The sequence below is a fragment of the Rana temporaria genome, chromosome 2 (assembly GCF_905171775.1).
Source record: "Rana temporaria chromosome 2, aRanTem1.1, whole genome shotgun sequence".
Classification (NCBI taxonomy): Eukaryota; Metazoa; Chordata; class Amphibia; order Anura; family Ranidae; genus Rana; species Rana temporaria.
In genome coordinates this window covers 306,701,625-306,727,172 of record NC_053490.1, presented here as the reverse complement: position 1 = coordinate 306,727,172, position 25,548 = coordinate 306,701,625, and the positions used below count along the sequence as shown (strand labels likewise).

Here is a 25,548-nt window from a genome sequence, read left to right as displayed (position 1 = left end):
TTTTATATATTTTTGGGGGATATTTATTATGGTAAAAAGTAAAAAATATTATTTTTTTTTTCAAAATTGTCGCTCTATTTTTGTTTATAGCGTAAAAACTAAAAACCGCAGAGGTGATCAAATACCACCAAAAGAAAGCTCTATTTGTGGGAAAAAAAGGACGCCAATTTTGTTTGGGAGCCACGTCGCACGACCGCGCAATTGTCAGTTAAAGCGACGCAGTGCCGAATCGCAAAAAGTGCTCTGGTCTTTGACCAGCAATATGGTCCGGGGCTTAAGTGGTTAAGACAGCTCTCATTTACTTCAATGTAATTTCTCATGTCACGCGACTTGGGGCAACACAAGACGGATCCCAAGTCGCTGTAGTGTGAACCGGTACTAAGGTTTCCAATACATTGTTTTCAGGGTATTGCATGAGAACTGGCCAGATGTTGCTGTACAAGATAAAGTATGTTTATATTATGCATTCTAGTATGCTTTACAACATTTCATTAACAACAAAATAGGTAAGCCTAGTAAATGTCTGACATAGTTGATTTAATATGCATCCTTATTTATGAGAAAACTCAGATACCACTTAGCTACAGGTCTGTTCTTGCTAAAAAGAACAGATTGCTTTGAGATATTCCCTCCTACAAGCCAAGCCTTATTTTATTAATAGTATAACAGTGCACACTAACACACAAGAAACAGCTTGTCTATAATTTATGCCATATGTCACTGCTGTTGCATTGAGACTGGTAGTTCCTCCTCTGGGCAAACATGACCACAAATATAAAAGCAGCATACAGATTGCAGCAACCCACGTCACTAGGTATTAAGAAATGATCTTTCACTACACCATACAGTATTAGAAACAAATATCTCATCTGCAGTACATTGATAGATAGTTACAAATAAGTTTAATGCCAACAAGAAGCTAAAGTGACAATATTATTCTTAATCTCCAAAAAATCATCCCTGCACATCCACTACTTAAAGTGCATCTAAACCCAGCTACTTCAGCACGGTTTGAAAGCCGCCAATCAGTGCGATTTTGATGTGTCATTTCATTGCAGCTTTCGACTTCATTTAACAAAAGTCAATGCAAGTCGCAATAAAACTGCAAAAAACAAAAGTAGAGCTGGAGCCTTTTTTCAAAGTTTCTGCAACTTGAGTCGCAACAATTTGAACAGTTCCATTGCCGGCAATAGGGTGCGACTTGCCATGCGATTTTGAACTGTCAACTCGCATGACAAATTTGCACTGGTGTGAACCAGGGCTACATTTATTTGTTTTCTTTCCTCCGGGTCTCCTCCTTCCTCAGCTTCACGGAGGCGCAGCTTCCCCTGCGTCTCCTTCCTCTTCCTCCTTGGCAACCAATAGGATTACTTCTCCTTCTGGGCCAATCGGGTCTCAGGACCTGCTTCCTGAGCCAGGGTTGGCCAGGCCAGCAGGGACAGTCAGGTGGAAGATGGAGTTGGAGTGCTAGTCTGGGGGGGGGGTGACCTTGGGCTGGGGCTCAGGTGCTGGAAGGATCCTGCCAAAACACACGGAGGAAGCTCTTCCTGGGGACACGGGGGCAAGGAGAGAGGACAGCAGGAGCAGGTCAGCACCACTGGGAGATCTCCAGAGAGTCAGCTGAATGGGCTGGTGAGTATCAGTCTGGAGGACTGTGGTGGAGAAGTTAGCCTTCAAGGCTGGTGAAAGGGCCAGCTGCAGCCAGGTGAGTTGGCAATGTCTAAAGACGTGGTGCTGGGATCAGTAGCCACAGGAGGATGAGTACAAGCTGGACACTGTAATACTTTAGTACACAACCAAGGGGCCTCAGGTTCCTGCCTGTAATGAGCTATTGCCTTTAATCTGACTGAGTGATTCTCAGATCTTCACACAGTGATCCAGCTGGGTTCTGCAAGTGTTTGCTGGAGGAAGAAGTGGAATTGTATATAAAGACTGTATATAGTAAGTTGTCCCTGAAATTGTGAAGTCAAGTGGGCATCCCATAACCTCTCATCCCTATCCAAGTTATTACCCTCAAAACAAAAAACAAAGTCACAGACTGCTCTCTGACTCTGAAGTGCCTGTAAAAAATTCAGTGTGCCTGGTTGTGCAGCATGGGGATCCCAGTTCATATGTGTCCCTAAATGTGCGCTACACTTAGATGCACCAGCAGATTTAGAAGGACTTGACCAACAAAATTAAAGCAGAGGTCCCACTTAAAAAAAAATAATCTTAAAAGCCAGCAGCTACAAATACAGCAGCTGCTGACTTTTAATATATCAACACTTATCTGTCCATGGTGCCCGCGATGTCAGCAGCCGAGGGCGAGCAATCGCTCGGCTCTCGGCTGCCCCTGCGGCCATTTTCTGTGAGAGTAGTTTTGCGCCTCTTCACTGGTCTCCGCTGTGTTCTGGGAGCTGTGTGTCTACCAGAATTCAGCGGGGGCACAGAGTAGGCGCCAGAAGTGGCGTAGACCACCGGGGTGATCTATGCCAGGAATTGGGAGCGAATACCTGTATTAGACAGGTATCTGCTCCCCCCTTCCCTCTAAAAGGTGATAAATGTGACACCGAAGGGGGGGAGGGTTCCAAAAAGTGGAAGTTCCATTTTTGGGTGGAACTCCACTTTAAGCTGAATGCAAGCTAACACGTTATAACCAGTTACAGCAAACAGTTATTTTTTTTTCAATTTGGGATAAAGGTTTTACATGAATAAATAAAAGCTGGCCATTGTGAGCCCTCTTCCAGTGTTAAATAGTTTGTCTAAAACCTAAAACTGATACTTTTTATGAACAGCTTGATCTGGTTCAACAGGTGAAAATAAAGGAGAACAAGCCTAAAAACTAAATCTAATGCAGCCACTACACCTAAGAATTGGTAAGGTGCAATATTTAAAATTTTTCATATTGTGTTTAATACCGTTTTAATGGCCCTATACTCTATTTTTCATGAAATAATTTCTTACTGTGTTTTTCCATCTCTACATGTCCTCTCTGAGCTTCCAAACTTCTTTCCCCCCTTTATTTTTGTTTGTTTGGAACAAGCAAAGCACTTTAGTTGTGGTCGTATGCACACTACAGATTAGGGTTGTCCCGATACTAGTATCGGTATCAGGACCGATACCGAGCATTTGTGTGAGGACTTGTACTCACACAAATGCTCCCGATGCCAGATCCGTTACCTGGAACCGGAAGTCGGCGGACGGAGAGGGCGGAGCGGAGATCGGTCTGGCGACAGTGGTTCAGAGTGCAGTGGGTAAGCAGGCCAGGGCAGGGGTACAGGGCGCCGCCGCATATTCCGGTGACCAGAGACGTCACATTCACTACAGGAAGTGACGTTCCGTGTCTCCGTCGGAAAGGGTAAACATCATGACGGCCATCTTGGTACACCCTGCACTCGACTGCAGTAAGCCAGCATCTTGTTACACCAAGGAGTAAGAGAAGGAATAAAAAGAGAATACATGGAAGGGAGAGGAAAAGAGGGGAGGAACAAAGAAAAAGGGCAAGAATAAGAGAACAAGAAAGAAGCCTAGATGGATGGGGGAAAAAAACAAGGAATCTAGGATAGAGAGAGATAAAAGGGAAAGAAAGGAGAACAAAGAGTGGTAAAATGTACCATAAGGCTCCATGTACACGGGACGTTTTTACAACTGCTCCTAAATGATTAAACTTAACAAATAGTAACCCGCATTTAAAACGTACGTTTTGCCGCATTTACATGCCGCGTTCAGCTGCGTTTTGCCACGTTTGCGTTTATAAGTGTTTAAAATTTTCTTTTCTTAAATGGCCAAAAACGAAAAACGCCTATAAACGAAACGTGGAAATCTTCTGTGTCTGAACCCATTTTTTTTTGCTTTCAAAGAAACGCTGTTAAACTCAACTGCCTAAAAACGTCAATAAACAAGACTATGTACATGGTCACATAGGATAACATTGAATGAGCTCAGGAGCAGTTGAAAAAAGCATCCAACTGCCTCTAAAACGTACGCTTAGCAGCGTCCTGTGTACATTTAATATTCTACGAGTGGAAGGGACTCGGGGAGTGCTAAAATGTCCGTGGGTTAGGGGTTCAAATTAATTGTCTTGCCTTGGGTGCTGACAACCCATGCTACAGAAATGTTACTGTTAGGGGTCCCTACAACTTGGGAAATTGTATCAAGGGGTCACGGCACTAGAAAGGTTGAGAACAACTGATCTACATAAATTAAGTGGATAGAGAAATACTCCCCACCCCTGCTGGGCCACTGTATTTTGACAGCGGCCCAGTAAGGGTGGTGGGGGGATTGAAATTCTACCTGTTCGGCGGGGACGGCCACACAATGCCCAGTCCCTGCTGAAGCAGTAGAATTTCAATCTGTCTATTTTGCCAGTTTATGAGTTGAAGTGAGCAATGATACCGCTCAAAAAAACTGCTAATCCCTTGGCTTTGCTTCCGTCCCACTAAACCAAAAAGGTGCTGGCTATGCACAGGTGCATTGGATAGAAGAAGGTCCTGGACTTCCGCACTCCTTATGTCTTTATTATAGTTTATGAGTTGAGCTGGGTTTTAATTTTACACAGTTTTTTTTTTTTTTTTACCTTTTTCATTGTTCACTTCAGATTTTTCTACTTGTTTCACTTCAGCTTTATCTCCTCGTTTCACCTGAAACAAGATAAGCAATCCTAATCACATACTAAAATACACCCAATTTTAAGAGCACATGAGACTGCAAACCTTGTAATGTCAAGTAAAATTAATATATATATATATTTTTTTTTTTAAATCCATTTGATCTAAAAGCAATAAAAAAAATAAAAAAAATAAAAACCTTTTCATTGACATGAGTGTTAATTATGATGTCAAGTTTCGATTTCTTTTTTTGTCATAGTCTTTTAACTAAAATTTAATTTTAGTGTTAGTCCTATTTTTGACATCTGAATTGTTTTAATTTTAGTCGTATTGCAACTAAAATCTCCAGCATTTTAGTCGACTAAAATCAAATGGGTTTAAATTGTAATTATTTAAGCATTTCTCTAGAAATGATATACTCCTGGAGTAAAAATCTAATAACATGTTGTTATTATTTATGGTATTAAGGTTTGAACATGCACTACAGACACATACAATTTTTATTTGTACTTACAGTATATCACAAAAGTGAGTACACCCCTCACATATTTGTAATTATTTTATTATATCTTTTCATGTGACAACACTGAAGAAATTACGCTTTGCTAAAATGTAAAGCACAGCTTGTTTAACAGTGTAAATTTGCTGTCCCCTCAAAAGAACTCAACACACAGCCATTAATGTCTAAACCGCTGGCAACAAAAGTGAGTACACCCCTAAGTGAAAATTTCCAAATTGGGCCCATTTAGGGATTTTCCCTTCCCAGTGTCATGTGAATCGTTAGTGTTACAAGGTCTCAGGTGTGAATGGGGAGCAGGTGTGTGCAATTTGGTGTTATCGCTCTCTCTCTCACATGGGTCGAATGTTAGGCTTCTTTCACACTATGGATTGTATGTCCGTTTTATAATATCCGTATTACACCTATTAACGGACGTTTATTAACGGATTTAATAACGGATACATACGGTTAAATATTTTACCATTCTTCCTTTATTGAAAACGGATAATGTTTATCCGTATATATCCGTATACATCCGTTATATCATTCCTTTCTAACGTCCGTTAATAAAAAACATTTCACCCTTTCTTGAAGTCCAGCTCCAGAAGTCGTATGGATATTCAGGGGAACCCCGCCGTCAATTTAAAACAAAAGTGACGTGCGGTTCCCGGTAAATATCCATAACCAGACCCTTCAGGTCTGGTGTGGATATTCAGGGGAACCCCGCCGTCAATTTAAAACAAAAATGACGTGCGGTTCCCCCTAAATATCCATAACCAGACCCATTATCCGAGCACGTTGACCTGGCCGGCCGCAGAAAAGAGGGGGGGACAGAGTGCGGCCCCCCCTCTCTCCTGAACCGCACCAGGCCACATGCCCTCAACATGGGGAGGATGTCCCCATGTTGATGGGGACAAGGGTCTCATCCCCACAACCCTTGCCCGGTGGTTGTGGGGGTATGCGGGCGGGAGGTTTATCAGAATCTGGAAGACCCCTTTAACAAAGGGGACCCCCAGATCCTGACCCCCCCCCGTGTGAAATGGTAATGGGGTACACTGTACCTCTACCATTTCACGAAGGAAGTAAAAAGTATTGTAAAAAAAAACACACTGACACAAAAGAATAAAGTCCTTTATTAAAAAAAAAAAAAAAAAACTCCAGCGCTGAAAAATCCACTCGTTCCCGGCTTCCTGCGTTGTCCTGATCCTGCGACGGGTGCGGGTGATCTCCCGCGATGAGAAGATCCAGCGTCGGGTGATCTCCGCTCCGGCGATGTGAAGATCCATCCATCCGGCGCAGCAGCATCCCGGACCTCCTCTCACCGCTGGGCACAGCCCAGCGAATGAGCGGCTGAAGCAGTGACATTTCTTATATAGAGGAGGCAGAGCCACCCGTCACGTGACCCTGCCCCCTCTGACGTACCTCTGCTACATCACTGGGGAAGACCAAGAAGAGGAAAGACTTTTGTTAAAGGGGTCTTCCAGATTCTGATAAACCTCCCGCCCGCATACCCCCACAACCACCGGGCAAGGGTTGTGGGGATGAGACCCTTGTCCCCATCAACATGGGGACATCCTCCCCATGTTGAGGGCATGTGGCCTGGTGCGGTTCAGGAGAACGCACTCTGTCCCCCCCTCTTTTCTGCGGCCGGCCAGGTCAACGTGCTCGGATAATGGGTCTGGTTATGGATATTTAGGGGGAACCGCACGTCATTTTTGTTTTAAATTGACGGCGGGGTTCCCCTGAATATCCATACCAGACCTGAAGGGTCTGGTTATGGATATTTACCGGGAACCGCACGTCACTTTTGTTTTAAATTGACAGCGGGGTTCCCCTGAATATCCATACCAGACCTGAAGGGTCTGGTTATGGATATTTACCGGGAACCGCACGTCATTTTTGTTTTAAATTGACGGCGGGGTTCCCCTGAATATCCATGCTCAGTAAAATTAACGTCCGTTAACATAACGGACATTTACGGAGACATTTACTAACGTCCATGTGCCATAGACTTCAATGTTAAAATATAACGGGCGTTAATATATCCGTTACTTGCAACGGACAAAAAATTTACAAAAAATAGTGCAAGACCCGTCACATATTCCATTATAACTAACGTCCGTATGTTATAACGGACTATTACGGATCTTTACGGAACATAAAAAAATCCCATAGACTTTAATGATATTTTATAAAGGACGTATAACTTCCGTTTTTTAACATTATCTGACGGATTTTAAAACGGATTATTAAAACGGATTTATTTTGTAGTGTGAAAAGGGCCTTAGGAGACATCGGCCACTTAAAAAAAAAAAGATCAGCATTCGGTTCGTGTGTATGTCACCCTGTCCGACAGACACCGGCCATTTGGGCATTGATCGGAGTGTTTTGGCTGGGGGGGGGGGGCATCCCCCTGATAGAATACCATAGCTCAGTGGGGGAGAGCCAGCCAAAGCTGACGCTAAACCCCCTGGGTTACACAAAAAAATACTCATTGGGGGTTATTTATGAAAGGCAAATCCACTTTGCACTACAAGAAATTTGAAACTGCACTGAAAGTGCACTTGGAAGTGCAGTCACTGTAGATCCGAGGGGGGATATGCAGGGAAAATAAAAAACAGCATTTTAGCTTGCACATGATTGGATGATAAAATCAGCAGAGCTTCCACTCATCTGAAGATCTACCCCTCAGATTTACAGCGACTGCACTTCCAAGTGCACTTTCAGTGCAATTTTAAGTGCACTTTGCACTTGTAGTTTGCACTTGTAGTGCAAAGTGGATTTGCCTTTCGTAAATAAGCCCCCATAGTGTATGCATGGCTTTAAGTGATTGTAAATTCTCGAAGGGTTTTTTTTCTCTAATAATAACAAACATGTTAAACTTACCTGCTCCATGCAGTGGTTTTGCACAAGGCAGCCCAGACCTTCGGGGTTCCTTTTCGGCTCTCCTGGCCCCTCCCTCCTGTCGAGTGCCCCCACAGCAAGCAGCTTTCTATGAGGGCACCTGAGCTGAGTCACAGCTCCCTGTGTCCATTCAGATACGGAGCCCTGGTTTGGCCCCTGCCCCCTCTCTCTTTTGATGGGCTAACTGACTTTGATTGGCAGCACTGGGAGCCAATGGTGCCACTGCTGTGTCTCAGCCAAGGAACTCGTGGACATCGCTGGAGAGAGATGGGGCTCAGGTAAGTAATCAGGGGGCACTGTAGGGGGCTGCTGCACACAGAAGGTCTTTTATCTTAATGCATAGAATACCTTCTGACTTTACAACCACTATAACCCTCATTCATATATACTTAAATTTACATACCAGCATGTTTTTGGAGTGTGGGAGGAAACCCATGCAAGCACAGGGAGAACATGCAAACTCCAGAAAGGTGGAAAGGGGAAAAATTTGTTTTGTTTCGTTTTAATTCGTTATTTAATTAATTTCGTTAAGTTAGATTCGTTACATGTGTTAAATTCGTTTTCGGAATTCGTTCGTTTTCGACCAGATTTTCGAAAAATCCGGTCGGATTCGAAAATGTTTCGACCGGATTCGATAATATTTCAATCGGATTCGAAAACAAATTATATTCGAATCGAATTCGAAAACAATTCGATTCGAAAACAAATTTGAATGAAAATTGAACGCAAATTTGAATCAAAATCTAAAAAATATAAATCGATTTCTAAAAAATAATACAATAAAATAGAATATAAAATAATAAAACAATTGAATGAAAATCAAAGAATAGTAAAGAACAGAATGGAATTTAATAGAATGTTATCAAATACAATAGAATATGACCTGGCTTCTTCTATCTTCTATCTATCTTCCATTTTCTAAAATTTGAAATTCATATAGAATGAACTCAAATTCGAATAGAAAAATATTAGAAGAGTAGAATAATAAAATATATATATATATATATATACATATATATATATATATATATATATATATATATATATATATATATATATATATATATATATATATATATATATTTTATTATTCTACTCTTCTAATATTTTTCTATTCGAATTTGAGTTCATTCTATATGAATTTCGAATTTCAGAAAATGGAAGATAGATAGATAGAAGATAGATAGAAGATGCCAGGTCATATTCTATTGTATTTGATTACATTCTATTAAATTCCATTCTGTTCTTTACTATTCTTTGATTTTCATTCTATTGTTTTATTATTTTATATTCTATTTTATTGTATTCTTTTTTAGAAATCGATTTATATTTTTTAGATTTTGATTCAAATTTGCTTTCAATTTTCATTCGAATTTGTTTTCGGATCGAATTGTTTTCGAATTCGATTCGAATAGAATTTGTTTTCGAATTCGAGTCGAATAGAGTTTGTTTTCGAATTCGATCGAATTTCATCCGTGGGTTTTCGATTCGAAAATGTTCGTTCGGATTCGGTTAAATTCGTTATATTACAATTCGGGAATTCGTATGCATCCGAATGTCCGAATAATGAAAAATGCGTCCGAATTTCGATTCGGAACGAAACGAAATGCACATGCCTAGTGCCATGGTTAGGATTCGAACCGACAACACTAGTGCTCTTAGGCAGCAGTGCGTTATAACCACTTAGCCACTGTAGCATTGTCATATATAACTAGTGGTAATGATGATGTCAAATTAAAAATTTTTTTTAGTCAGTCTTTTGACTAAAATGCCAGTCGTATTTTAGTTATCTGATTTGTTTTCGTTTTAGTCATATTTTACATGACTAAAATAGTGTTAATTTCATCAACGAAAATATTCTCGTTGACAAAATTAATACTGAGTGACATATAGGGGTTGATTTACTAAAGGTGAATAGACTGTGGGCCTAATCCACAAACACCGGCGAAAATTAAGTTAGTCAAAACTTATGTCATTTAAGTTACGGCGCCCTAATTTGGTGTCGTAAGTGCCGTATCCACAGCGCATTTGCGCATAAAATTGCGCAAGCGTAACTCAAATCCCGAGGCGTAAGGCGGGGTTATTGGAAGTGGGAAGGAAGTGGGCGTGCTTCATTGTAATGAGCCGTGACCCCATGCAAATGAAGGACCGGCCGTACTGCGCATGCGCGCACGAATCTGCTGCTCACTGGGCATGTGCAGAACTTGGCTTGGCGCAATCAGTGAGATAGGTAAAAGGCCAAGCGTACTTAGTTTGAGGATCGCCCTGTGTATAAATAGCCCCACATAAACACACTTCCCTTGCAAAAGTATTTCCCTGTGTTACCCTTCCTAGAGCAAGTTGCTTCTGCTCTGAACGTTTGTCGGTGTTTGTTGGTGAGTTGTGTGTGATAGTAAAGTTTTGGAGGAGTATTAGATTGTAGTTGGTGTTTGATTCTGCTAAGTGTATTTTGTGTTTGTTTTTTTCTGAGTGTATTTTGTGTTTGTTTTTTTCTGATTGTATTTTGTTTTTGTTTTTTGCGTGTTTGTTTTTGAATTTGTAGTAGCTGTCTGCTTGTGTGTTTTTCTTTTTGTGTGTTTCTTCTGTGAGTTTTTTTGTTTGTTTGTTGTGTGTGTATTTTTGTTTGTTTGTCCTGTGAGTTGATTCTTGTTGCTGAGTGGTGTCTGTGATGGCACCCAAGCGCAGGAAGCTCAATTTTTCACAGGTAGAGAAGCAAATTCTTGCTCGGGCCATCGTCCTATATGGGCGATATTTGCATGGCCCTGATAACCGGAACACCTCCCTGGCCCAAAGGAAGACGATAATAAAAAAGATTACGGATCAGATCAATGCGGCGGGGGGGGGGGGGGGGCGAGGATCCCCGCAGGCATCCAAAAGAAGATTAACGATCTAAAGAGCCTGGTCCGTAACAAGGTGGCCCAAATAAATGCCCATACCACGGGCACTGGAGGAGGCCCAGCCTGCCCCATCAGGCTCAGTGAGGAGGAATGGGCAGTGGCCCGGTGTTTCCAGACAGAGCAGGTGGTGGGCCTGCGTGGATATCAATCTGATGCTCCTGTGAGGCCAGGTACGTTTTTGGTTTTTCTATCTGGTGATTAGCATGTGTGGGTGGGGGAAGGGAAGATGTGCCAAGTGTGTGGATCCTAAAACCTGTGATTGTTTTGTGTCCTCCACAGATGACCAGGAGATTGCAGGCCCATCAGGCCAGGAGGTTGCTGGCCCATCAGGCCAGGCTGCTGCACCACCCCAAGGACAAGAGGATGCTGATGAGTCCCAAGAAGGGCAGGATTCCCCAGGGGAGGGGAGTGGCCAAACCTCCCCTCATGAGGAGGTTGAGGGGGAGGAGGATGAGGGGGTGGAGGAAGAAGATCTGCAGATTTGCCGGGAAGTCCTTTTGGCCTCGGATATGTTGACCCTTGAGGCTACCCTTGAGGCTACCCCCGAGGCTGCCAGCAGTCAGGCCACCATCAGGGGTAGCCCCTCCCACTCCTCCCTCAACAGGCCTCAACCCACAAGGGTCACTCTCTCCCCTCCTCCAGGGCCACAAGCCTCAGGGGCAGGCAGGATGGCGACTCAGGAGACCAGGGGGGTGGCCGAGCGTCTGCCGGGCAGTCTGCAGAGGCACAATCCCCGGCAGACCCGCCATCTGGGTCAGATAAAAGAGACTCGTCTCTGACCCAGATGAAGCACAGCCTGGGTGCAATGAAGGAGTCCATCAGTGACCACAAACTCATTGGCGGTCATCACATGTTTGTGGGACCTGAAGACCGCCACAACAGGCGTGGCCCAGGAGGTGACTGCCCTGACCCAGGCTGTGCAGGACAATACCAGGGCTGGCCAGGCCAATACGGCTGCCCTCACTCTGTGTCTCACAAGGATAGCAGTGGCCTTGGAGGGAAGGCCAGCAGGAGGACAGTCACCAGGGGAGGCTCCTCCTTCCCGTGCTCACCCACCCCCCCATGAATATACTCCCTCCCCTGCTCACACCCCCCCCCATGAAGATACTCCCTCCCCTGCTCACACCCCCCCCATGAAGATACTCCCTCCCCTGCTCACACCCCCCCCATGAAGATCCTCCAGTTGGCCGTGGCCGTGCCCGTGGGATGTGCATGATGTGTCTGTGCTAGGGACCACAGTGGTGTGCATTCATGCATTCTCATTGTGACATAATTAATGTGCGTTTACTGTGCAAAGATACATTCTCATTGTGCCATGTTTAATGTGCGTTTACTGTGCAAAGATGCCTTTTGCAAGGCGTCTCCTGGCTGCTGTGCCCTCAGCAGACCGGGTAGAGTTGGTTGGGGGGGATTGTCAGGTTCGGGGGCCAGGTCTTCACATATGTCAATCTCCAGGCCCCTTCTCACTGCAAAGTTGTGCAGAATACAACATGCACCGATGATCTGGCACACAAAGTCTGGGGAATACAACAGGGTACCCCCAGACTTATCCAGGCATCGGAAACGTGACTTCAGGAGGCCAAATGTGTGTTCCACCACTCCACGGGTACTTATGTGTGCAGCATTGTATCTTTCCTCTCCTGGGGTTTGGGGGTTCCGGTATGGAGTCATAAGATGGGGTCCCAGTGCATATGCAGAGTCACCTGGAAGGGAAAAGACAGGAGGATGTTAGTCATGCATGTGCCCCTCGTGATGTCTGCATCATGGGGGGGACAGTCATACCTGACACCCATGTCACTCACCAACCAGCCAGCTGTCCCCATACACGTTCTGTTCCAATTCTCTGGAGATGTTGCTGTGACGGAATATATAGCTGTCATGGCTGGATCCTGGGAATTTGGCACAGACGTGCCATATGAGGCATTTGGCATCCACTATCACCTGAACATTGATTGAATGACAATGCTTCCTATTTCGGTACATGTGCTCTGTCTCATGGGGGGGTTGTAGTGCCACATGGGTGCAATCAATGGCCCCGATGGTGCGTGGGAATACAGCAATTTGGAAAAAATCAGTCATTGTGTTCATTCGCTGGACCTCCTGGGAGGGTTTGATGAATTGATTGGCCATGCGTCTCAGGATTGCAGGGACAACCTGGTGCACACATCTGCTAATGGAGGATTGTGCCATCCCAGCCACACCTCCACTTGTGCGCTGAAAAGAGCCAGTGGCCAGGAAATGCAGTGTTGCCATTACCTTGATCAGTGGCTGCACTGCATGTGAGCGTTGTGTTGGGCTGGTGAGATCATCCTGCAGGATTGTGGTTAATTCCAGGATGGCTTCACGGTTGAATCTGAAGGTGCCATACACCTCAGAAGCAGTCATGCCAAACACATCTCGGCCTGTGCGGTATACCCTCTCCTGTGCCCTCCTCCTCCTCCGTTCCCTCCTCCTTCTTAGCGCCTCTAAAGTCACTAGTGCAGTTATGATCATGGATGGCCCTGGCATGTTGGCAGACAGATTGTAGTCCAGCAAGTGTGTGTGCTCAGCTCTTCCTTAATGGTGTTGCTGTAGCAGACCTTTACACGGCAGGTGTAAAATTAGGGCTGCTTTTATAAAGTGTAAAATTGCTCCGGGAAACTAACAGAAGCGCACAGGGCGTAATCTACGGCGCACACACTTAATTTTGTGGATCGCCCTATCTCCCTCATTTGCATCTTTGCCTATCAAAACAGCGGCGTGTCTAGCGTAATTTGCGCACGAAGCGCCGGTGTAATTATTTTAGGTAGGACGGAAAAACCTGGATTTTAGGCGTAACTCATTATGAGGATCAGGCGCAAAGATACGCGCGGTGTAAATTTCATTTACGCCGCGTATCTCGAGTTAAGTCGGCGCATCTGCTTTGTGGATTAGGCCCTGTGTACTTTGCAAATGTAGTTGCACTGTGCAAAGTGCAGTTACAGAACTTAGTAAATGGGACAAAGCTTCTCTGCAAAGAATACCCAATCACACGCAAGAAAAAAACAAAAACAACATTTTTGCCTGCACATGATTGGATGATGGAAGTCAGCAGAGCTTTCTCTCATTTACCAAGCTCTGTCTGGAGCAACTGCACTTTGTAGAGTGCAGAGTTTGAGAGTGCTAGGAAAGGTATTAGTTGCTACTTCTTCTACAGTGGTTGTTTGATTGCAATGAATACACTGATCTGGGGCAGGAATTTAGGAAAACATGCCTGCACACTCAGAAATTACACTCCAATAACATAGCCTGGAAATCTGATATTGCTGTTGGTGAGAGATGGGGGTGTGTTGGTGGATGCACTGTTCTAACTCACAGGGACTTCTGCACACTGAGATCAGACATTCCCTCTGCTGTCCTGCATTGCCGGATAAACAAGGAAATTGCAAGGGATTGTAAATAAAAAGCCTTAGGGCCGGTTCACACAGGGGCGACTCGTCAGGCGACTCAGCCGCCTGACAAGTCCTGCTCCGCTGTTCAATGGAACCGTTCTAATAGGAGCGACTCAAGTCGGTCTGACTTAGAAAAAGGTTCTTGCACAACTTTGGGGCGACTTGCATTGACTTCAATACAGAAGTAATTTTGCAAGTCGCCTCAGAAGTCATCTTGAGATCGCCTTGCCGAGTCGTCCCCAAAGTCGTGCCTCCCCTGTGTGAACCGGGTCTAAGCAGTCCCAGTAAAAAATATGTTTTGACAACATAACTGTGCATCACAAATATAAATAGAACATTACTGGAAATTCTACAGATCAGCTTTAACAATATATTATTTATTTAAGTATCACAGGTTTCCTGCATGACACTTCCCTGTCTCCCTGATAGGTACATTTAACAGAGAGGCAAAATGGGCCGTTTGTATTGCTGTTTAGAGTAAGTCCACCAAGGGCTGCTGTTAGAAATCATGTACAGCCATGTACCCCCAACCCATTCATTGATCATGTAGTGGTGCCATTTATTTCCCTCTACACACAGCTAAAATTAGAGTAAATCTTCACATTAATGAGTTAGCAATTTTGATTTGTGTTCAAGCATGAGGCATGTGGCATGGCATTGCACAGGTTAATGCATGACCTCTAAAGTGTGAGACCTATATGTCCCACAATCCCTGAGTCTCTCAATCTAGTGTTCAGCAGGTGAGAGCTAAATAGTAATTAGATCTAAAACAGATACAAACAGGCAGAGCAATGAAATGGGGGGAAGAGATGTGTTTCATCACATTAGAGCTCCTACATTTTTATGGACAAATTGCATAGCATTGCTCTTATAACTACTAAACAATGAAGCAGAATAGTTAAATATACCGTATATTAAAGAAACAATATAACGTACATCAGAATGCCTACCGAAACCTGTTTTGTCACTCTAGGGATGAAGCCTAAAATGTAACTATGGGTAGAATCCAAACTAACATATACTCTACCTCGTCTCTCCCACTAATTCATCCTATCTACTTCCTAGACCGAGGACTACGGCCCTCCAGCTGTTGCGGAACTTTACAGCCCATGAGGCATTGTAAAACTCTGACATTTACAGACATGACTAGGCATGATGGGAATTGTAGTTCCTGAACAACTGGAGGGCCGTAGTTTGAAGACCCATGTCCTACACAGTGGATAGGACTAAAGCTGGCCATATACTGGTAGATTTTAAAAAGAACATTTGTTAAATACATTTTCATTGCATTTAATGACTTAACCCCCCCCCCCCCGGCGGTATTCCCGAGTCTGGCTCGGGGTAAGATTTCTTTACCAAAAGCTGTATCCTCGAGCCAGACTCGGGCTCGCCTTGCAGCAGCCACAGACAAAGTTACTTACCTTGTCCCTGGATCCTGCGATGCATCCCCGCTGTCTGAGCAAATGTCATCCTTGCTCGATTCACACAGTGTCCCTGTGTGCCGCCGATCTCTGTTCCCTGCGACGTTACGACGCATGGGGGCGGAGAACTGCGCCAAATTCAAAAAAGTAAATAAACACATTACATACAGTATACTGTAAACTTATAGATTACAGTACTGTATGTAAAAAATACACACCCCCCTTGTCCCTAGTGGTCTGCCCAGTGCCCTACATGTACTTTTATAAAATAAAAACTGTTCTTTCTGCCTGCAAACTGTAGATTGTCCATAGCAACCAAAAGTGTCCCTTTATGTCATTAGAGCAGCTAGAAAACAGCGATAACAAATTATAATCACTTGCAGAATTGAGCGATAGCCATTTTTTGGAAAATTCGTCATAAAAAAATAAAATTAATGACAGCGACAATTCTGCAACTGAGCAAATTTCAGTGTTTTTGATTTGATTACATTATTGAATAATTTTTATTATAATTACATTATTATTTGTTATAATTATTTATAGTTATTTATTATATTATAATTTATGATTTTGTTTTTCAAACTTTATCATATCCGGGATGTCTACTAGACTCTTGTTTGGACAGATTTAAGTGAGTTACAGGCCTACAATGTAAAACGCCAAATTTCCATGCAAAATAATGGTACCGCTTTCGGCACCTAAAATCTGAAATAATCATACCGCCAGGGAGGTTAATGAATGTCTTTCAAAAGTAATTAAAAATTCGGTTTGCTTTTAACGTTTGATTGAGGAACAAATGGATTTTCTTGAATGAAAACCTAAAGCAGGCCATACATGATCGAATTTCGAACAAATTTTCTTTTCAAAATCAGAAAGTTTTTTTTTTTTTGTGATCCGATGATGCCACCATTGATTTTCGAAATTCGGCCGACAAAATATTCATGTTGCTGGGAATATTCTTTTCTCTCCGGGAATATTCTTTTCTCTCCGGGAATATTCTTTTCTTGCACATGCAAATTTTTTTTTCTATTACATTTCTCGCACGATTCTCTTATCATTGATCAGAAAATCGTTAGTTTTTAAAAAAAATTCCAACATGTCGGATTTCTCAAATTTGTTTGCCGCACGAAAATCGGCTGTTGCTGCAGCCCACTAACGGTGCGAAATACGAACGAAAATTCTTTCATACGATTTACGAAAGAAAATTCTTTCGAAATTTGAACCGTGTATGGCCGCCTTTATACACGGTTAGAAGATCATTCCTTCTAGAAAAAAATTCTATCCTTTTCCTTCTAATATTCTCGTTATTAATGGTTAAAAATAAACATGAGTTTGACTCCCCTAATGATCAGAAAATTGAAAGAATGTTCCTAAAATTAAAAATGTCAAACAAAATTATTTTAGTGTATGGCCAGCCTAATCCCTCAGCTACTTGATTATGCCCTTTCCCTAGTCAAAAATCTCAGCAGACCTATGTGTCCTTCATATTTATCAACTTGGAACAAGACTGTGGTCATCTATGTAGGCTACAATTGATACATTGGAGTTAATTTGTTAAAAGTTAATTGGCTGTTCACTTTTCAATGGAATTTTCACATTTCAATTTTACTTTAGTTTAGTAAATTAAGTGATGCTCTGCTCACTTCCATCATTCAATCATGTTCAAGCAAAAATACTGTTTATTTTTTTTCCCTGTTGCCCTATTATAGGGAAAATATTGAAGCAGTGGCTGACCAGTTACAGTTCCATTGTCTAACTAGGGAAAGCATATCAGTTACCCAAACTAACCAGAGAAATATTTTTTTTAAGTGGGTGTGGCGCTGCTCTATACAAAATAAATTAATTGATGCTGTGTTAGCAGAGGTGTATATGTGAAAGTATATGTACATAAAGGTGTATGTGTAAAATGCACACCAGATACCAATGAGGTACCAACAAAGTGACAAAGTAACCTTACTTAATTAATTAAATAAGTACATAAAAATATCAATAAATATGGATGCAAAGATGTGATAAATTCATGTGCAGAAAATGCTAGGTACATGTCCAGAGTTTAATAATGTAATAAGTAGATATATGGTTCATTTTGCAAGTGCTTTAACAATTGTGCATATTCATAAATGTATGCATCGTGCTGGTGCTCCAAATCATGTTCCCCATTTTTGCTGCACTCACCAGAGAGCTCCCCCCACAAAACAGCATTCACAGCACACACTGACTGAAACAGTGGAACCCAGATCCTCAGTTGGTATATCTCTCCTTCCTTTTTTCAGTTCATCTGCCCCATCGCCTCATGCACCTTTTTCTTTCTCTCACAAAGAAAACTTCACATCAGAAGTTCTCTCAGGTATGGCTTCCTGAATCCCAGCCCAAGACCCATAAACCACCTGAAGCCTTTGTGAACAAGCTGAGTAATGCTCAATACAAGTAAGCTGAGTCATCTTTCAGCAACCATACCAAAGACTTAACCTGAGGCATATTAAAGGGAGGTGCAGGGAGCCAATGGGAGGGGAAACAAAAACTGGGATCAGAACCAAGGGGGAGCAGGTACAAAGCAGTAAGGTACAGGGCAGGATCAATGGCAAAAAGAAACTGGCAGCAGCAAAACACTGGAGTGGGCAGAACTAGTAGGGGAGGACCTACAGTAAATACCTTCCCAGCAGCCAGCATTAGGTGGAAACTGATAACTGGGATCTGCTGGCTGCTGAAAGACACCCTCTGGTGGACACCAAATCTACAACCTTCTACTCTGGGAAGCACACTGCCACCAGTATGTGGCCCAGGTCCTGGCAAACTAATTACATTATATTTGTCAGTTTTAATTTTTGCTCATAGTCCCACTTTAAGTACTGTATTAGTCAAACATTCCCAGTTAAACAGTAGTGAAATCACTCCTTATTGATGAGTATTTGGGCACTTGGAATTTGACCATACTTGAGAACAATGCATGGTTTCTACAATGACAACTAAATACCAGCCACAGTTTTAGAAAAAAAATTATCTTTAAAAAATAATTGTATTACTTATATTTGTTCATATTTCATACCCATATTCAATTTAATCACTTCTGGACTGTCTTACCTTCTCTTCTTCCTTAGAACTAAAATTTATATCCATCATCTTTGGTCTTTGTTTATTGTTTTTCTTAAAATTTGCAATCTTCTCTGCACAAGATAAAAAATATGTGACATTTTTAAACATATATTAAAAAAAGTCTGCATGCTCTAAAATGTAAAAGTATGTATGTCATGTAATTTTTTTCTCCTCCTTGAGAGATAAAAGTCTGTTCTACATATTTATAGAAATACCTTATTTTGGGTAAAGACCTTACCTGGTGGTGGTTCAGAAAGTTCCAGCACAAAGTTGGATGGAAAAGCTCCTACTAGCTCTCCATTTTTACCCAGCCACCAACCATCTTCAATCTGTTTAATGTAAGTCACAGGAAAGAAACAAAAAGTGATTATCTCAAATATGTTTTAAAAGGAAAGAAAGCATATTGTATTTTTAGTAGGCACCTACAGTATTTTGAGCTATTATTGTAGTGTTTACAAAAAAAAGTATTTCTTTGTATTTTTTCTTTTTTTAAATGCTTGTTCTAAAAAAAAATATTTATATTAAATGTTTGACATTCTCCAGCCAGGAAATAAGGCAGGCCCTATCTAGCTTGCTTCAGTTTCTAAGATGCCTACAGTGTTCAGTTATATCAGAGTAAGCAATTTCAGTACTGGAGAGGAGCTTGTATAACGGTGCAAAACTAAAGGTAAGACTGGATTTTAGGATTAACCCTTTTGCTCTCTACATTGCAGATAGAGACAGGAGCTGTGTGTTAGTGGGCGTCCTGACACTCCAGTAGTCCAAAGGAGGGATCGAGCACGACACTCCACACCAGGGAGAAAGCCTTGCATTACTGTGTGGAGTTACAGACAGAAGAACAGGAAGTGAGGATTTCTCAGAAGAAATAAGGACATTTAAAAGCAAAATCGAAGGATGAGGCAAGTGAAGGAGGACTGCACTAAGGTAAAGGAAGCTATTTAGGAAAAAAAATTGTACCTTTACAACCCCTTTAAGCCCCCAACCTTACAGTCCCTTAGGCGATTTAAAGTAAAGCACCTAACCTTAAAAGTCCTCAGCAATTAAAACTCCTAAATAAAATCCCTGGAATTCTACATTTGATAATTATCGGCTCTAGCAGAGCATGTCCTGATAGTGATGCTCTATTTACTGAACATTTCTAATAAACTGCATGTATGCAATAATTATCCACCAAATTCCTAATCCTAAACTCTGAACTGAATTGTCATTGAAGATACCTCATATTTCAGCCATGTTGGTTGTTGAAGCTCACACCATTCCCAGGTTAATGCAATCAGATCAGAAATTATATACCCTCCACTTTCATGTATTCAATGTTGGATGAAAATAGTTTCTGCCAAGCTTGGTCTAAATTAAATTAAGCCTAGATTGGCTGACAGGATAGGAAGTAGTGTTTTTGTGACTAATAGCATGCCTTCCCTTAACAAATATAAACTTCTTAGTTAGTTACTTTATAAAAATGTGCAATCACTTAAAAATGTCCACCACCACCCCACACCACCACAACCCACCATCCACCACCACCACCCAAAGAAAACCACCCACCAAAAAAAGAAAAAATGAAGAAAACAAATGTCAAAGTGTTATTCTGCCAACTAGTCACAACTGATGTATATTATTGTTCTTAATTTATAAACAAAAATCCCAATAAAAGGCATTAGCAGTAAATATAAAGATGACCTGGTAAAAGAATAGTCAAGCCAAAAGTTAAAAGCCAAATTGTTTAGGCTTTAAATGGCCTCACCTCCTCCAGGACTTCTATCACTTCCCCTGCTAAAAGCTCCAGTTCATCTGGCTTCCCTGGGTTGTATGAATACTCTGCTCGACACCATCGCTGCTTCTTCTTTTGAACAGTAACTGTAAAAATATAAATTTCAAATTAAGAAATACTAAATTAAAAAGACACTACACTGCTCTCTTGCTTCTGGTAGGCCCTCCGACAGCCTAGCAGCCATATGTCCCTGGGATAGGCCCAAGGCTTATGGCCTAGCAGCCTGGGGCATTACAACACATGAACACCCAGGCAGCCGTCCAGGTGGCACAGAACCCCGATCACCTGACTCCACCCAAATAAATAGGCTCTCCCAGCAGGCCAAGAAAATCCCTGCCTATTGGCTGAGACACCCAATTCATTTCTAATCTGTCCTTGCAATGCCCTTGTCTTATCTAATGACACCAGATAGCCAGCCATCTAGTGACAGAAGAGAGAAGAGCAGCAGTTCCAGAATTAGTGTGAAATCAATTGACCTCCTATCAATTGGCCAAGGCAACTATCACTTGGCTGATAAACTTAGTAGCCATCCTGCCTAAACATCAGGGTGCTACATCGTGTTGCCACTAGTCTGGGATTCATCTGGACAGTCCGGGTTTTGAATCATGTGTCTGGGTTTCAGTCTGCCTGAAACCTGGACACATTATTCAGACTGGACTGTGGCTTCCCAAGTAAACAAGATAGTCACACACAAATCTGTTGCCGTGTGCTGCTAAACTGTTCGGATTTGGCATGAAGAAAAGGTGGCAGCCCTACCTGCCAGATAGTGCCGCCAGTCTGTAAAGCCAGCCATACAAGGATCACAATTTGTACACTTCAGCAGGGACCAGTAAGTTTTGATGTAAGGACTTCCTGTTTGTACATTTATCATTGTTGTGTACAACTATCCTGTCAGGTTGTTCCTTAATAAATAGTGCTGCCAACTATAGCAGGGACCAGCCGAATTTCGATCCAGACATGGGCATCCTGGTTATACACAAGTCGATTACTCAATCAACTTGTGTACATCCAGCCTCTCAGGCTGGATGTCCCTGAACTAATCATTGTCCCTTGCAGTAGGGAAGGCTGGTCATGGTGGAGGGAAAGAAAATTGCCTGCCTTAGGCCTCGTACACACGACCGAGGAACTCGTCGGAAAAGACACATCGTTTTCCTCGACAAGTTCCTTGTTAGGCTTGTCAAGAAACTTGACAAGCTTGCTTTGCGTACACACGGTCAAGACCAAATCTCCACATACAATGGCAGGGGAAGTTCGATTCCACTGGCACAACCCTTGGGGCTGCTTTTGCTAATCTCATGTTACTGCGTGTTAAGTAAAAGTTTGGTAAGAAACGATTTGCACTTTTCAGACTGTTACAGCGTGACAAATGTGCTATCTCCATTACAAACGCTACTTTTACCGAAGGTGCGCTCCCGTCTCATACTTTATTCTGAGCATGCGCGGGTTTCTAAGCATACACACGAACGTGTTTCTCGTCGAAAACCAGCCTGGGGAAATTGAGACTCCCGTCGAGGAAAAAGAAAACTTGTTCTCTTTTTTTCTCGCTGAGTTCCTCGACAGTTTCCTCGATGAAAAACATACACACGACCGTTTTCCTTGGCAAAAAAGCTCTGCCACCAAGTTTCTTGAAGGATTCTGTCGAGGAAAACGGTTGTGTGTACGAGGCCTAAGACCTCACTTTTCTCCACTGCAGTTTGGGCCCTTTCACACGTGCTCCTCTATGGAGCCACAGATGTCAGCGGTGACATGCCCATTGACATCCGACCCGCTCCGATCCACCAAAGTGTGACAGAGGAAAACCCTACTTTTCCCTCGGTGTATCGGATCGGATGACGACAGACTCTACGGTCCGTCGTCATCTGTCCCCCCATAGTGGAGAGCGGTGCTCTGACAGGTCGGTCCCTGCACAGTGTGCGGAGACAGACCTGTCATCTGCCTGCTCAGCGGGGATCGACGGAGCAATCCCTGCTAAGCAAAGTGGAGCCCACACACGGACAGCCCCGTGTGAAAGGGCCCTTAATCAATATGACCTGATCTGAGATTTAAGACAGCCTGCTGATTTGACTTAGTGTGCTGACCCATCCTATCTTGCCTGGGTGCTGCTGTACAGAGATTTACAAGTGGCTTATATCAATACACAGTAAGAAACTTATGTAAGTTGTATGTAAAAATATATGTAATTATATCTGAATGAATACAAAATTGGACTAAATGGTGTTCTACATATCTAACTGGATATGAGCTGTACCTTTTTTCCATGCTATCAATACACCTCTACTGAGAAAAAGAAGGCAGCATAATTTTCTTCTCTATTAGGCCTGATTTACATTAGTGAAATTAGTTTTGAATGTGATTAAAGGTGTGATTATACAGTACAGGTGTTGTGCGATTTCTGTGTGCTGTGTGATTGTCATTTTAGTGCTGTGCATTTTTTGGATGTGATTTTATGGACTACTACAACAACTTCTACTACCTTATTGAGTGGAAAAACGCAACAAAAATTGCATTACAAACACATGCACATGCATTACTGATGTGTTTCCATTGAACTCTATGGACCACAAAATTGCTTTGCATCGCACCAAAGGACAGGAGCCTTCTCCAAATTCTCATCACAACTGCATTGCATTCATGTGAACTAGCACAACTGAAAACATTGTGATTTCTATTGTCATGTAAGTCTCAAAATCACACTAGTGTGAACCGGGCCTTAAGGAGAATCATATTCTTCAAGATGTATGAAACAATGAAGTAAGCGCCACATTGATGTTATTGTATCATTTAAAAAAAAAAATATCATCACAACAGGTACTAGCCTGCTGGAAGGTAGAGAATTGCAGATTGCTGTAACTGAGCTAAAAGATCAGGTCCATGAGTATTGAGGCGATTGGAGAACTTGAACACAATAATTAGGTAAATTAGTAACCACACACTGAACAGAACATGAACAAGGTGCCCAACAGTTCACAGTACAGATACCTGTATGCAGGTTATGATGGTAAATGCATGGCTTTGTTTCAAAGGCATTGTCATTACACAATATTTTGCACCGTGAACACCAGTAGATAGTGAGGTTGTGATATAAGTGGTTTGTGTGGTATTTATTTATTTGGCAACTCGGTGCCCACACTATGTTATGCCCTTCAGCCAGTGACAAGCTTGTGGTGACAACAATAGCCTGTGCTACTTCTAACACACCCAGCACAGTAATACATTTAGGGCTCTTTCACACGGAGCGGATCCGTATTGATCCGCTCCGTTAGCCCGTTTGGCTCAGCGGGGATTCCTCTGTTAATCCCCACTGAGCTGTCAGCGGACAGGGCAGTCCCCGCACACAGTGCATAGACCGCCCTGTCTCTCCTCCGCTCTCCCCTATTGGGAATCGGATGAATACGGACCGTGTGTCCGTGGTTGCGGACGTTAGAGGATGCATCATCCACTAACGTCCGCTAATGTCTGCAATCCCATAGGGATCCATTACAAGTCCGTAAACGAGCAGAGCATTTGTCTGTGTGTCAAGAACGAGCGCGATTTTGCGCGTGTTCCGCAACACAGTGCATAGACTGCCCTGTCTCTCCTCCGCTCTCCCCTATTGGGAATCGGATGAATACGGACCGTGTGTCCGTGGTTGCGGACGTTAGAGGATGCATCGTCCGCTACCGTCTGCAATCCCATAGGGATCCATTACAAGTCCGTAAACGGACTTGTAATAAACGGACCGTTTGTCCGTACGTCTGAAAGGGGCCTTACAAGTAACTATTCACACCTTTCGTGGAGCAATATACATGAAAGTGTAGCGCTCTCCCCAACCTCCAGAGTCAGGAAGGGCTGGCATTCCTCCTCAGGGTGGAGGTTACTAGGCATGGTGGGTGTTGTGCAAGGTGGAAAGATGGGCGCCAGTCACTTTTAAAATTGAACAAGGAAGGTTTTATTTCTCTTAACAGGAAACTGTGGGAGAGAGGGATATGGCACAGGACACCCTTAGGAAAATGCAATAGAAAATTGGCAGACTCCTTAGACAAAAATAGAACTAGGCAGACAGTTATACAGAAAAGGGGCCTTTAAGCTGCATTTGCCAATCTGTATTTCGTAACAACTACTATCTCCTATAGCAACAAGCTTAACTCACAGGTACCCGCTGGATTTCTCGGATTAATTTTCTCTTGAATCTTTACCAGCTACCTCACAGTACCCCACTGATGAAGAGTATCCTATGCCAGTGTTTCTCAACCTTTTTCCAGTAGGGGCGCCCTTGAAAAGTATTTTCAGTCTTGAGGCACCCCTGTCCAAGACTTGGTTCATGTCGCTGTGTGTTGCGGAACACGCGCAAAATCGCGCTCGTTCTTGACACACAGACAAATGCTCTGCTCTTTAGGGGTGCCATTAATTCTTAATGGTGCCCCATTCATTGGCAAACATGGGTTGCTTTTGTTGTGGCACAATAAAAAAAAAAGGGTCGGGGACTTCTTTCCCCGCATTACTGCGGGTAGGGAAATTAATGGGCTGCCCTACACGCAGCACGAATCCACACAGAACCAAGAGCTTGTTCACATGTCAGGCTGGAGGGGCATTAAAACCACATGGTTGAGCTGTTTTTACCAACCCCAACTTTTGCAGAGGCAACAGCTGGGGGTGTAAACATGCTGTGGCTGCAGCTGGAGGTATACCCAGGGTGAATGGGGCTGCACTGCAACTACCCCGCAACTGTGTGCATTGCATTTACGGGCTTAAAACAGGTGGTGAGGAGGCAAGATATGCCTCTTTACTGGCTGACAAATGCCCCTGAAAAGCGATATGAACACAAATTGCTTTTCAGAGGAGTAGCAGTCCTTGCTGCTATCTCGAACAAGCCCTACAAAAGTAGTTCTGATGGTACAGGAATAGGGGGGTCAGGATTAAAAGTAACATACATACAGACAGATGCGCACGCACACAGACACACGTACAAACACACACAGTGTGTGTGT

General features: G+C 42.9%; 1 protein-coding gene across 2 annotated transcripts in view; it reads right to left on the bottom strand.

The window, feature by feature from the left end:
* SH3D21 (SH3 domain containing 21) overlaps positions 1-25,548 on the bottom strand; it is a 174,096-nt gene that overhangs the window by 75,464 nt on the left and 73,084 nt on the right. For both annotated transcript variants that reach the window (XM_040337339.1, XM_040337338.1), the window contains exons 4-7: positions 20,555-20,667; positions 19,049-19,139; positions 18,799-18,881; positions 4,556-4,619 (exon numbers count right to left, since the gene is read on the bottom strand). In XM_040337339.1, the coding sequence (XP_040193273.1) occupies positions 4,556-4,619; positions 18,799-18,881; positions 19,049-19,139; positions 20,555-20,667 (351 nt within the window). The remainder of the gene's footprint in view (positions 1-4,555; positions 4,620-18,798; positions 18,882-19,048; positions 19,140-20,554; positions 20,668-25,548) is intronic.